General features: G+C 34.4%; 2 protein-coding genes across 2 annotated transcripts; both read left to right on the top strand.

Annotated features, from left to right (window-relative positions):
* Positions 1-1495: 1495 nt before the first annotated feature.
* LOC145239236 (very long chain fatty acid elongase 4-like) lies at positions 1496-4635 on the top strand. The gene is made up of 6 exons (XM_080102533.1): positions 1496-1611; positions 1876-2063; positions 2670-2750; positions 2816-2987; positions 4193-4320; positions 4411-4635. Exons 1-6 carry the CDS (start codon positions 1560-1562, stop codon positions 4579-4581), a joined length of 792 nt encoding a protein of 263 aa, XP_079958659.1. The 5' UTR covers positions 1496-1559; the 3' UTR covers positions 4582-4635.
* A 2503-nt stretch (positions 4636-7138) lies between these two features.
* On the top strand, positions 7139-11795 carry LOC145239585 (very long chain fatty acid elongase 4-like). Its single transcript, XM_080102948.1, has 6 exons — positions 7139-7258; positions 7523-7710; positions 8317-8397; positions 8463-8634; positions 9840-9967; positions 10966-11795. Exons 1-6 carry the CDS (start codon positions 7207-7209, stop codon positions 11134-11136), a joined length of 792 nt encoding a protein of 263 aa, XP_079959074.1. The 5' UTR covers positions 7139-7206; the 3' UTR covers positions 11137-11795.
* Positions 11796-12204: the final 409 nt, after the last annotated feature.

Raw genomic sequence — 12204 nt, 5'->3', positions numbered from 1 at the left:
TATCTCTCGCCAACAGCGGCATCATGTGTTTTCTCGGTGTTTGAAATTATTTTTAAACTTGGTATAATTCCAGACTTCTATACAGATTTTGGTTCATAAACTGATTATAGTCCAATAATAGGTTATGGTTTCAACACCCTCATAATGATTGGACACAGCTCAGTTTAGACTTTAGATACATCATTTTGACTGACATAAAAGTGACATAGTCCATTATTTCCATGAGGACTTGCAATCCGCAAAAGTGAACGTAATCCATGTTCTATTTTCCACCGACGTAAGGCAACAATTATGTCGCGCAGCAGTGGTTTTAAGATTTCGTCTGATAAACCTTGATCGCGGGGCGCCTTGGGCTCGATCCCCGTGAAAAAATATTAATGATACAGAGCAAGGCACCTGTCGTGGATTCAAATAACACCTAGATTTTCTAGCCATTGTCTTACCATATTAAAATATTTGGTATATTTAGGATCGACTCAATACAACGCCTCAATACGCCTGGCGTATAATGTGATCAACTAATCTTAGTTATTCCTACATGAGTTGTAAGTCGGGCCGGATTCGGGCTTGGGTTTCCTAAAAAACTGGCTTAATTCGGACCTTACTTAACACTTTGTGTCAGTATTTACACAAAAAAAAAGTAACTAGCTAAGTATTAAGTTTTTGGACCTGACCCAATGTCAAACGGCCGTAGTTCAAGACCAATTGTCTATCGGGATATAAATATTTTGAGACTTAAAACTAGTCCAGAACGTATCATTATCCACGATTATATGTAAGCGCAGATCGAAAAGTTAAAGTTGCTTTACACTTTGCTTGCCATTTCGATATCAATGCAGTGGATTTTTTTTAAGGAAGATCGGTTATTACCAAAAATTATTTAGTTTATTGTTGCGTTCGCCAAACAATAAAAAGTTGTCAAGTGTAAATCACGGAGCCAAACAGGCGAAAGTGGCAAAATTATTTGTATTGCAGTTAATTTTTCAAATTGGGCTCTTTTGGGCTACTTTTGGCAAGACAAGTTGCGCTTTTTGATAATTTTACATGGCGACACTGCATCAAAAGTTGTTATTTGCAAAACAATTGCAACCGTAATTTGAATGACTTTAACTAGCAATTTATTTGAGGAAATTATTGCTAAGCCGTCTTTTTTGTTTTGTTTCTGTTATCCACTTATTACTAACAACAAAAGGAAATGTAATTGAATATCTTGCGCAGTATACAATTTCCGATGGTCTTTTATCAAACTGTGCAAAAATTTAAGACGCTTATTAGCTGTTTAATAAACTACGCATGTAGGGTTGTAACTGTGGAATACTTGTTCGTAACTTTCATTTTTAAGAATTGGTCGAAACTGGTAACAAACGTAGCGAAAGCTTATGTTTGCAAACGTTAAACAATCAATGGATTTTACGACAAGATTGTACTTTAAACGCGGTATATGTTTCGGCAACCACTAAAACTCTGTTTAATTATTAGTTGTATGTGTTTTTGTTTATGGTATATATATTATGCAGACAGTGTGTTCAAGTTAATGACAGTTTTATTGACTACAAAATATGTGGGAAGAATTGAAAGCGCTTTACCACACTGCAATTGAAGTGAGAGCAGGTATGAAATGAAGATTTATATTTGATTTATGGTATTTAATTGTTGGTAATTGAATTAAATTAGTGTCTGATGATTGTTGAAAATAAATCCTTTTATGTGTAAAATATTAACGTTTTGTTATGTAACTTTTTATCAAATTAAAGCTTGTTTTTACATTTGGAAATTAAATTCCTAAATTCTATCAGCAATCAATTAGATTCATTAGCCTACATATGATAAATGGCATTTATTCTTACACATTAAAAAATTTTGCTATTTTTTCAGACGGTCGTACAAAAGATTGGTTTCTAGTCCATAGCCCATGGCCTCCTTTCTGTATATTAGTTCTATATCTCGCATTCTGCGCAAAGTCTCAGTCTTTGATGAAAAATATTCGGGCATTTAAACTCCGTTATGTCTTAATTATTTACAACTTTTCTCTTGTTGGATTGTCAGCGTACATGGCGTATGAGGTAAGTATTAACAATCGGAATATTTTCTTTACGAATGAATATGGTTGAGAATAATGATTTTTTGCAAACAACTGAACATAACCAAGTTTTATAGAGCTCTTCTGGCAAATGTAATTTCATTCCGACGTTTCGACGTCCTATACAGGTTGTCTTCTTCAGGGTAAATAACACTGAATGTGACAAGTAGAGTTCACGATAAACAAAGAAAAAAAAGAATGGAACGCAAGCACGTTACAATGCAATTCCTTGCCCTGATGAAGACGACCTGCATAGGACGCCGAAACGTCGGAATAAAATTACAGTTGCCAGAAGAGATCTGCAAACTCGATATTATGCCTGGCAGCAATATCTTAAATAAACTAAATATAATGTTCATTTAAAAGAAAAATGATACAAAACGGGTAGTTAGATTCTAGGGCCCCCTCGACTGGTCCCACCAACGTCGCTATAGCGTTCCTTCACTAAGCGAAACTCAACTCAACTCCGCAAAAAAACTTTTATTGCTTTTAAATTTTTTTTAAAAAAGTAGACAAAGAAAAATTTTAGGAGCCTAAAAACGTCAAACATTTTATTAAAATCAAAAAATGACTGATAATTTTTGTTTAGTTTTTCATGTCAAGTTATCTTGCCGGTTACAGTCTGCTATGTCAACCCGTTGATTACTCCACGAAGCCACTGGCAATGAGGGTAAGATATATTATTTCATGACAGTATGATTAAATAAGCTCAGATAAGTCATTTTGTTGTCATAGATGGCCAGTGTGTGTTGGTGGTATTTCTTTTCCAAGTACATCGAGTTGCTGGACACTGTATTTTTTGTCATGAGAAAGAAATTCAATCAAGTTTCGTTTCTGCATATTTTCCATCACTCCACCATGCTTATCAACTGGTGGCTAGCTATCAAATATGTTGCTGGTGGTCAATGTAAGACTACATTTTTCTGTTATATTTAAGCATGACTTGTTTCCTTATTTTCATCTACTTATTGCAAATACTGATGGTGATGTTCCCCAAGTTTGTTTTATACTCTAATTTGCGCACCTACTTTTATTTTACCCAAAAGTTAGCCAAAATTACCCCAAGCATGAGAGGTTGATTTAAAACAGTGGTTCTCAACCTTTCTTGAACTGTGGCCCCCTAAAAGTAACTTTTGGACCTCGTGCCCCCCTTTAAGTAACCCTGTATGACCTGTGGCCCCCTTAAAAAATGCAAATGACAGTCTCATGTTGGAATTTGGTACTAATTTCGACTTTAAACAGGTCGAATAGAATAAACAAGAACCCGTAATCGTGAAAACCTCAATATAGACAAATACTATGTGAAATAGCCAATTAAATTAGGAAATAAAGTTTAAAAGGAAATGGATTTTAGTGGGTTTGGTTTTGCTCTAGGTCTAAGAATATGTTTATAAATGCCTTAACTCAGGGGTGCCCAACCCGTCGATCGCGTTCGAATGGTCGGTCTCGAATTTCTATCAAGTCGATCGCGAGGGATGTAGAAAATAATTTAAAAAAAACACGTTTTGGAGAAATGTTTCTGTAAATAGATGACTTTAATGTGGGAAATAATTATTAGGCCCTGTTGATACGTTTACACCACGTAACAGGCGCTTTGTTGCGTCACAAAAATTCGTTGCAGTAGCTATACTTTCTACTGGTAATTGTTTTCTTGTTTTTTAATTGAATCGTTGTTTTGACCCTGGTAGACCACGAGAGTTCAACTTCCTAGTCGATCTTGAGTCAAAACTGGTTTGGCACCGCTGCTCTTAAGATAAAAACAAACAGTATTATACGGAATCGAATCATATGAATTAGGTTTTTAACGTATGGTAAATTTGATATATACATCACTTTACAATATTTTTTTTATTAATGTGAAATAAAATATGACACCTTTTTATCATTTATTCATGCGATCAAAGTGTACAAAAACGGGTGTAACTGATGTGGCCCTCATATCACTGATGATGGCATGAGCATTTGCCGAAACGTTTGAACAATAAAGCATGTCGCTTTTTACGTTTATTTGGGCCGTCATTTTAATCAATAAATGTGAAATATCATTTACAACTAATGCCAAACATTTTGTTAAATCGAATCTTAACTTTGTGAATTTTTTTTGTATTTTAGCATTTTTTATCGGCCTTATCAACTCATCTGTACATGTAGTTATGTATTCTTATTATGGATTGTCGTGTTTTGGGCCAGAAGTGCGGAAATATTTGTGGTGGAAAAAATATCTCACCAAGTTGCAGTTGGTAAGAACATTTTAAAACCTCAAAAAAAACTTTATATTTGTTAGAGTGTTACTTTAAAACAATAGTTATTTAATATATTTGTTTTTGCAGGTTCAGTTTGTAGCCGCATTTGTACATTGTGCTTACAATCTATATGCTGATTGTGATTTTCCCGATTGGCTCAATGGAACGGTCATGGGTTACGCGGTGTCCTTGATTGTCCTGTTTACGAACTTTTATGTTCAATCTTATTTAAAGAAAACAGTAAAGAGAGAAGAATAGCCAAAAGTCATTAGTTTTGTAAAAAACTAGGATAATAAATATTTGTGTAACATTTTTCTAGAACAGTGTTTTTCAACCTTTTTTGTTAATCTTGGACCACGGCATACAAAAAGTGTTTAGTTTTTTTGTTATTTTAGGTTTTTTACGAATTATTAATTGTTAAGCTGATATGAAAGGGTTGAGAATCAATGTATAAAAAATATTGCTTTTGTAGTAAGTTTATTTATACTTGCTTAAAATGTGGCAATCATCAATTTGTACTGATATTTTACATAATATGACATCGGGATTATGTTAGAAGTTAATAGTATGTTTGTGTTACTCCTGCATTTTGTGTAAGATTATTTTTGTTCTGAAAAAACAAACAAACAAATATGTAGCAAATAACAAAAACAAATATAAACAGAGTAAATACCGAAATGTTTCATACCAAGACATTTTAACCAATCGCTTGCGTCGGTGATTAAAGTGTTTTGTAGTTGGTCGAAAAGAACAACGTCATAAAATGAAATTTTTATAAAAAGCAACAACATGTAAAAGCATTGAGCCAATAAATGATAAGCTGCAGACAGTGCACACTGTTTCGACCTGCAAGGTCTCATCAGTGCAGCTGGTGTGACAAGAGATCGGCCTTTAGTTCCCAAGCAGTTACTTGGCCATTGTGAGCCAGTTTCCTCTGTGGTGTATGCCCAGTTGTGGCATCGCACAGAATTGGTGAGGCTTGGGTTTTTACCCTGTTACTCCCAACAAACTGGAGTGCCGTTAGATGGCTACTCTATCCAATCCGTCCCATTTCTCGTTACCAACTGCACCGAATAAGACCGTTTAGGTTAATGGTTCTCAACCTTTTTGACTTTGCGAACCCCTTTAGGTACTGTCAAGCTAATCGCGGACCCCTTTGAAGGTTTTTTTTTTTTTTCGGACCCCCGGTTGAGAACCACTGGTTTAGGTCGAAACAATGTGCACTGTCTGTAGCAACATGTTTTTCACAGAAAAATGCTTCTGTAATCCACAGTAAAAAGCTATTGTTTTCAAGCCGCAGTAAGTGCACACTGTTTCCACATAAACTCATAAGGTCGATATCGACGAGAGATATCTCTCGCCAACAGCGCCATCATGTGTTTTCTCGGTGTTTGAAATTATTTTTAAACTTGGTTTAATTCCAGACTTCTATACAGATTTTGGTTCATAATCTGATTATAGTCCAATAATAGGCTATGGTTTCAACACCCTCATAATGATTGGACACAGCTCAGTTTAGACTTTAGATACATCATTTTGACTGACATAAAAGTGACATAGTCCATTATTTCCATGAGGACTTGCAATCCGCAAAAGTGGACGTAATCCATGTTCTATTTTCCACCGACGTAAGGCAACAATTATGTCGCGCAGCAGTGGTTTTAAGATTTCGTCTGATAAACCTTGATCGCGGGGCGCCTTGGGCTCGATCCCCGTGAAAAAATATTAATGATACAGAGCAAGGCACCTGTCGTGGATTCAAATAACACCTAGATTTTCTAGCCATTGTCTTACCATATTAAAATATTTGGTATATTTAGGATCGACTCAATACAACGCCTCAATATGCCTGGCGTATAATGTGATCAACTAATCTTAGTTATTCCTACATGAGTTGTAAGTCGGGCCGGGTTCGGGCTTGGGTTTCCTAAAAAACTGGCTTAATTCGGACCTTACTTAACACTTTGTGTCAGTATTTACACAAAAAAAAATTAACTAGCTAAGTATTAAGTTTTTGGACCTGACCCAATGTCAAACGGCCGTAGTTCAAGACCAATTGTCTATCGGGAAATAAATACTTTGAGACTTAAAACTAGTCCAGAACGTGTCATTATCCACGATTATATGTAAGCGCAGATCGAAAAGTTAAAGTTGCTTTACACTTTGCTTGCCATTTCGATATCAATACAGTGGATTTTTTTTAAGGAAGATCGGTTATTACCAAAAATTATTTAGTTTATTGTTGCGTTCGCCAAACAATAAAAAGTTGTCAAGTGTAAATCAAGGAGCCAAACAGGCGAAAGTGGCAAAATTATTTGTATTGCAGTTAATTTTTCAAATTGGGCTCTTTTGGGCTACTTTTGGCAAGACAAGTTGCGCTTTTTGATAATTTTACATGGCGACACTGCATCAAAAGTTGTTATTTGCAAAACAAATTGCAACCGTAATTTATTTGAGGAAATTATTGCTAAGCCGTCTTTTTTGTTTTGTTTCTGTTATCCACTTATTACTAACAACAAAAGGAAATGTAATTGAATATCTTGCGCAGTATACAATTTCCGATGGTCTTTTATCAAACTGTGCATAAGACGCTTATTAGCTGTTTAATAAACTACGCATGTAGGGTTGTAACTGTGGAATACTTGTTCGTAACTTTCATTTTTAAGAATTGGTCGAAACTGGTAACAAACGTAGCGAAAGCTTATGTTTGCAAACGTTAAACAATCAATGGATTTTACGACAAGATTGTACTTTAAACGCGGTATATGTTTCGGCAACCACTAAAGCTCTGTTTAATTATTAGTTGTATGTGTTTTTGTTTATGGTATATATATTATGCAGACAGTGTGTTCAAGTTAATGACAGTTTTATTGACTACAAAATATGTGGGAAGAATTGAAAGCGCTTTACCACACTGCAATTGAAGTGAGAGCAGGTATGAAATGAAGATTTATATTTGATTTATGGTATTTAATTGTTGGTAATTGAATTAAATTAGTGTCTGATGATTGTTGAAAATAAATCCTTTTATGTGTAAAATATTAACGTTTTGTTATGTAACTTTTTATCAAATTAAAGCTTGTTTTTACATTTGGAAATTAAATTCCTAAATTCTATCAGCAATCAATTAGATTCATTAGCCTACATATGATAAATGGCATTTATTCTTACACATTAAAAAATTTTGCTATTTTTTCAGACGGTCGTACAAAAGATTGGTTTCTAGTCCATAGCCCATGGCCTCCTTTCTGTATATTAGTTCTATATCTCGCATTCTGCGCAAAGTCTCAGTCTTTGATGAAAAATATTCGGGCATTTAAACTCCGTTATGTCTTGATTATTTATAACTTTTCCCTAGTTGGATTGTCTGCTTACATGGCGTATGAGGTAAGTATTAACAATCGGAATATTTTCTTTACGAATGAATATGGTTGAGAATAATGATTTTTTGCAAACAACTGAACATAACCAAGTTTTATAGAGCTCTTCAGGCAAATGTAATTTCATTCCGACGTTTCGACGTCCTATACAGGTTGTCTTCTTCAGGGTAAATAACACTGAATGTGACAAGTAGAGTTCACGATAAACAAAGAAAAAAAAGAATGGAACGCAAGCACGTTACAATGCAATTCCTTGCCCTGATGAAGACGACCTGCATAGGACGCCGAAACGTCGGAATAAAATTACAGTTGTCAGAAGAGATCTGCAAACTCGATATTATGCCTGGCAGCAATATCTTAAATAAACTAAATATAATGTTCATTTAAAAGAAAAATGATACAAAACGGGTAGTTAGATTCTAGGGCCCCCTCGACTGGTCCCACCAACGTCGCTATAGCGTTCCTTCACTAAGCGAAACTCAACTCAACTCCGCAAAAAAACTTTTATTGCTTTTAATTTTTTTTAAAAAAAGTAGACAAAGAAAAATTTTAGGAGCCTAAAAACGTTAAACATTTTATTAAAATCAAAAAATGACTGATAATTTTTGTTTAGTTTTTCATGTCAAGTTATCTTGCCGGTTACAGTCTGCTATGTCAACCCGTTGATTACTCCACGAAGCCACTGGCAATGAGGGTAAGATATATTATTTCATGACAGTATGATTAAATAAGCTCAGATAAGTCATTTTGTTGTCATAGATGGCCAGTGTGTGTTGGTGGTATTTCTTTTCCAAGTACATCGAGTTGCTGGACACTGTATTTTTTGTCATGAGAAAGAAATTCAGTCAAGTTTCGTTTCTGCATATTTTCCATCACTCCACCATGCTTATCAACTGGTGGTTAGCTATCAAATATGTGGCTGGTGGTCAATGTAAGATTACATTTTTCTGTTATATTTAAGCATGACTTGTTTCCTTATTTTCATCTACTTATTGCAAATACTGATGGTGATGTTCCCCAAGTTTGTTTTATACTCTAATTTGCGCACCTACTTTTATTTTACCCAAAAGTTAGCCAAAATTACCCCAGCATGAGAGGTTGATTTAAAACAGTGGTTCTCAACCTTTCTTGGACTGTGCCCCCCTAAAAGTAACTTTTGGACCTCGTGGCCCCCTTTAAGTAACCCTGTAGGACCTGTGGCCCACTTAAAAAATGCAAATGACAGTCTCATGTTGGAATTTGGTACTAATTTCGACTTTAAACAGGTCGAATAGAATAAACAAGAACCCGTAATCGTAAAAAACCTCAATATAGACAAATACTATGTGAAATAGCCAATTAAATTAGGAAATAAAGTTTAAAAGGAAATGGATTTTAGTGGGTTTGGTTTTGCTCTAGGTCTAAGAATATGTTTATAAATGCCTTAACTCAGGGGTGCCCAACCCGTCGATCGCGTTCGAATGGTCGGTCTCGAATTTCTATCAAGTCGATCGCGAGGGATGTAGAAAATAATTTTAAAAAAACACGTTTTGGAGAAATGTTTCTGTAAATAGATGACTGTAATGTGGGAAATAATTATTAGGCCCTGTTGATACGTTTATACCACGTAACAGGCGCTTTGTTGCGTCACAAAAATTCGTTGCAGTAGCTATACTTTCTACTGGTAATTGTTTTCTTGTTTTTTAATTGAATCGTTGTTTTGACCCTGGTAGACCACGAGAGTTCAACTTCCTAGTCGATCTTGAGTCAAAACTGGTTTGGCACCGCTGCTCTTAAGATAAAAACAAACAGTATTATACGGAATCGAATCATATGAATTAGGTTTTTAACGTATGGTAAATTTGATATATACATCACTTTACAATATTTTTTTTATTAATGTGAAATAAAATATCACACCTTTTTATCATTTATTCATGCGATCAAAGTGTACAAAAACGGGTGTAACTGATGTGGCCCTTCATATCACTGATGATGACATGAGCATTTGCCGAAACGTTTAAACAGTAAAGCATGTCGCTTTTTACGTTTATTTGGGCCGTTATTTTAATCAATAAATGTGAAATATCATTTACAACTAATGCCAAACATTTTGTTAAATCGAATCTTACTTTGTGAATTTTTTTTGTATTTTAGCATTTTTTATCGGCCTTATCAACTCATCTGTACATGTAGTTATGTATTCTTATTATGGACTGTCGTGTTTTGGGCCAGAAGTGCGAAAATATTTGTGGTGGAAAAAATATCTCACCAAGTTACAGTTGGTAAGAACATTTTAAAACCTCAAAAAAAAACTTTATATTTGTTAGAGTGTTACTTTAAAACAATAAGGTACCTGCAGGTAACAAGGCCCCTTAAAAAACTATTGCGCCTAACTAAACAAACATTCAATAGTTTCCGCCCAAATTTGGCATGGTGGTTGTAGCGGTCAATTGTAATCATCCATCAGACTTTGAAGGCGATTGCAAGATTAGTTTTTGTATGATGACAGTTTAAAAAAAATAAAAATGCTGTTAATTAGGCCCAATATTTTTAAGTATTTTTTAAAGGTCGAGAAATCAATCAGACTACTTTATGCTTTGCGTCGGTCCAAATCAAGTTTAACCAAGCAACGTTATTAACTTTAAGACATATAACTGTTAATCTGAAGGTACTAACAACAACGAATAAACAACCACTTGACCGTCGATCACCAATAAAGCGAAATGAAAGATCACATTCCAAAAACTTAAAAAAAGACTTATTATTGGAACTTTCATCTCTCTAATAAAGCAAATAAGCAATTTTTTGCATACCAGTCGCCTTTGCTATAAAAAAACACTACAGAAAATGACAAAAATTTGTTGGGCCTTTTTACCAGCAATGGCTCACAAACAAAACCCTAATAAAATTCATTTGAGGTAATTCTTTTTTTCAGATTGGATAACGCTCCAATTCAGCTAAAATGACCCCTTTCTGATATATCCTAATAAGATTTCATTTCGACAACAAAACCTTTTTATTTTTGTAACAATTTTTTTCAAAAAATAATAAAAACCTGTAAAAAAACACTTTTGAATTTGGATTGGTCGTAGAAACTAATACACAGAACTTACAGGTCCAAAACTTTCCAAATCATTGTAAGTTTGAATAAATCTAAAAATTATATCGAAACGGAAACATTTTTACAGGTATACCAAAAAATATGAGTAGTGGGCCTTATTACCTTCCGGGCCTATATACCTTCAGGTACCTTAGTTATTTAATATATTTGTTTTTGCAGGTTCAGTTTGTGGCCATTTTTGTACATTGTGCTTACAATCTATATGCTGATTGTGATTTTCCCGATTGGCTCAATGGAACGGTCATGGGTTATGCGGTGACCTTGATTGTCCTGTTTACGAACTTTTATGTTCAATCTTATTTAAAGAAAACAGTAAAGAGAGAAGAATAGCCAAAAGTCATTAGTTTTGTAAAAAACTAGGATAATAAATATTTGTGTAACATTTTTCTAGAACAGTGTTTTTCAACCTTACAATTTGCAAATTTTTAAAAGTTGATGAATGCTTTTTGTTAATCTGGTACCACGGCATGCAAAAAGTGTTTTTATGTTATTTTGCGTTTTTTTACGAACCATCAATTGTTAAGCTGATGTGAGAGGGTTGAGAATAACTGTATTAAAATTATTGCTTTTGTAGTATTTATGCTTGCTTAAAGTATAGCAATTCCCAATTTGTACTGATATTTTAAATAATATGAGGTTCGGATTATGTTAGAAGTTAATGCTTATTTAATTAATTATTTAATTACTCCTGCATTTTGTGTAATTATTTTTGTTCTGAAAAACGTATATGTAGCGATTGATTGAACCCATTTTTCCAAGACTGATATTTATTGAAAATAATAAGTTACTGTGCATAGACTTATTTTAAATTTACAGTTCTGTGCACAGCTTTTGACAAATTCATGCTGTTTGTTTTACTGGTTTTTGTTACATAACCGTATTTACTCGATTGTAAGCCGCCCTCGTTTAAAAGCCGCCCTCGATTGTAAGCCGCACGCTGGAATTTTTGATACTATTTGCTTCATAGCAGGTCATTTTGTTGTTACATAATGTAGTTATTTGCCCATATCTGTTAGTTACGTTAATAACTGTACCCAACAGAACGTATATCGATGGATAATCTGTACATGCATACAGGTTTTGAACCCAAAATAATTTAAAATGTTGGAGTGTAGAAATAATTTCGGTATAAAATTAAAATATAAGCCGCCCTCGATTGTAAGCCGCCCCCGATTATAAGCCGCACAAACGGCAGCTAAAAAAACAATAAAAGCCGCGGCTTACAATCGAGTAAATACGGTAGCCAGGAGGGTGATATTTATACCACGAAGGGTCCGAAAATACTAGGTCGGGCCTCTATGTTGACCTGTGGGGTTTTTAATTGTGGCAGAAACCTCACTTGATGTAGGCTGGACAAAAAGAATGCAAATGCAAGGGAACCTTTTTGCGGCGAATATC

This window comes from Phallusia mammillata, chromosome 7 (genome assembly GCF_965637545.1).
Source record: "Phallusia mammillata chromosome 7, kaPhaMamm4.hap1.1, whole genome shotgun sequence".
In the NCBI taxonomy this organism is placed as follows: domain Eukaryota; kingdom Metazoa; phylum Chordata; class Ascidiacea; order Phlebobranchia; family Ascidiidae; genus Phallusia; species Phallusia mammillata.
Note: the sequence above shows the minus strand (reverse complement) of the source record. Positions and strands in the feature narration are given on the sequence as shown.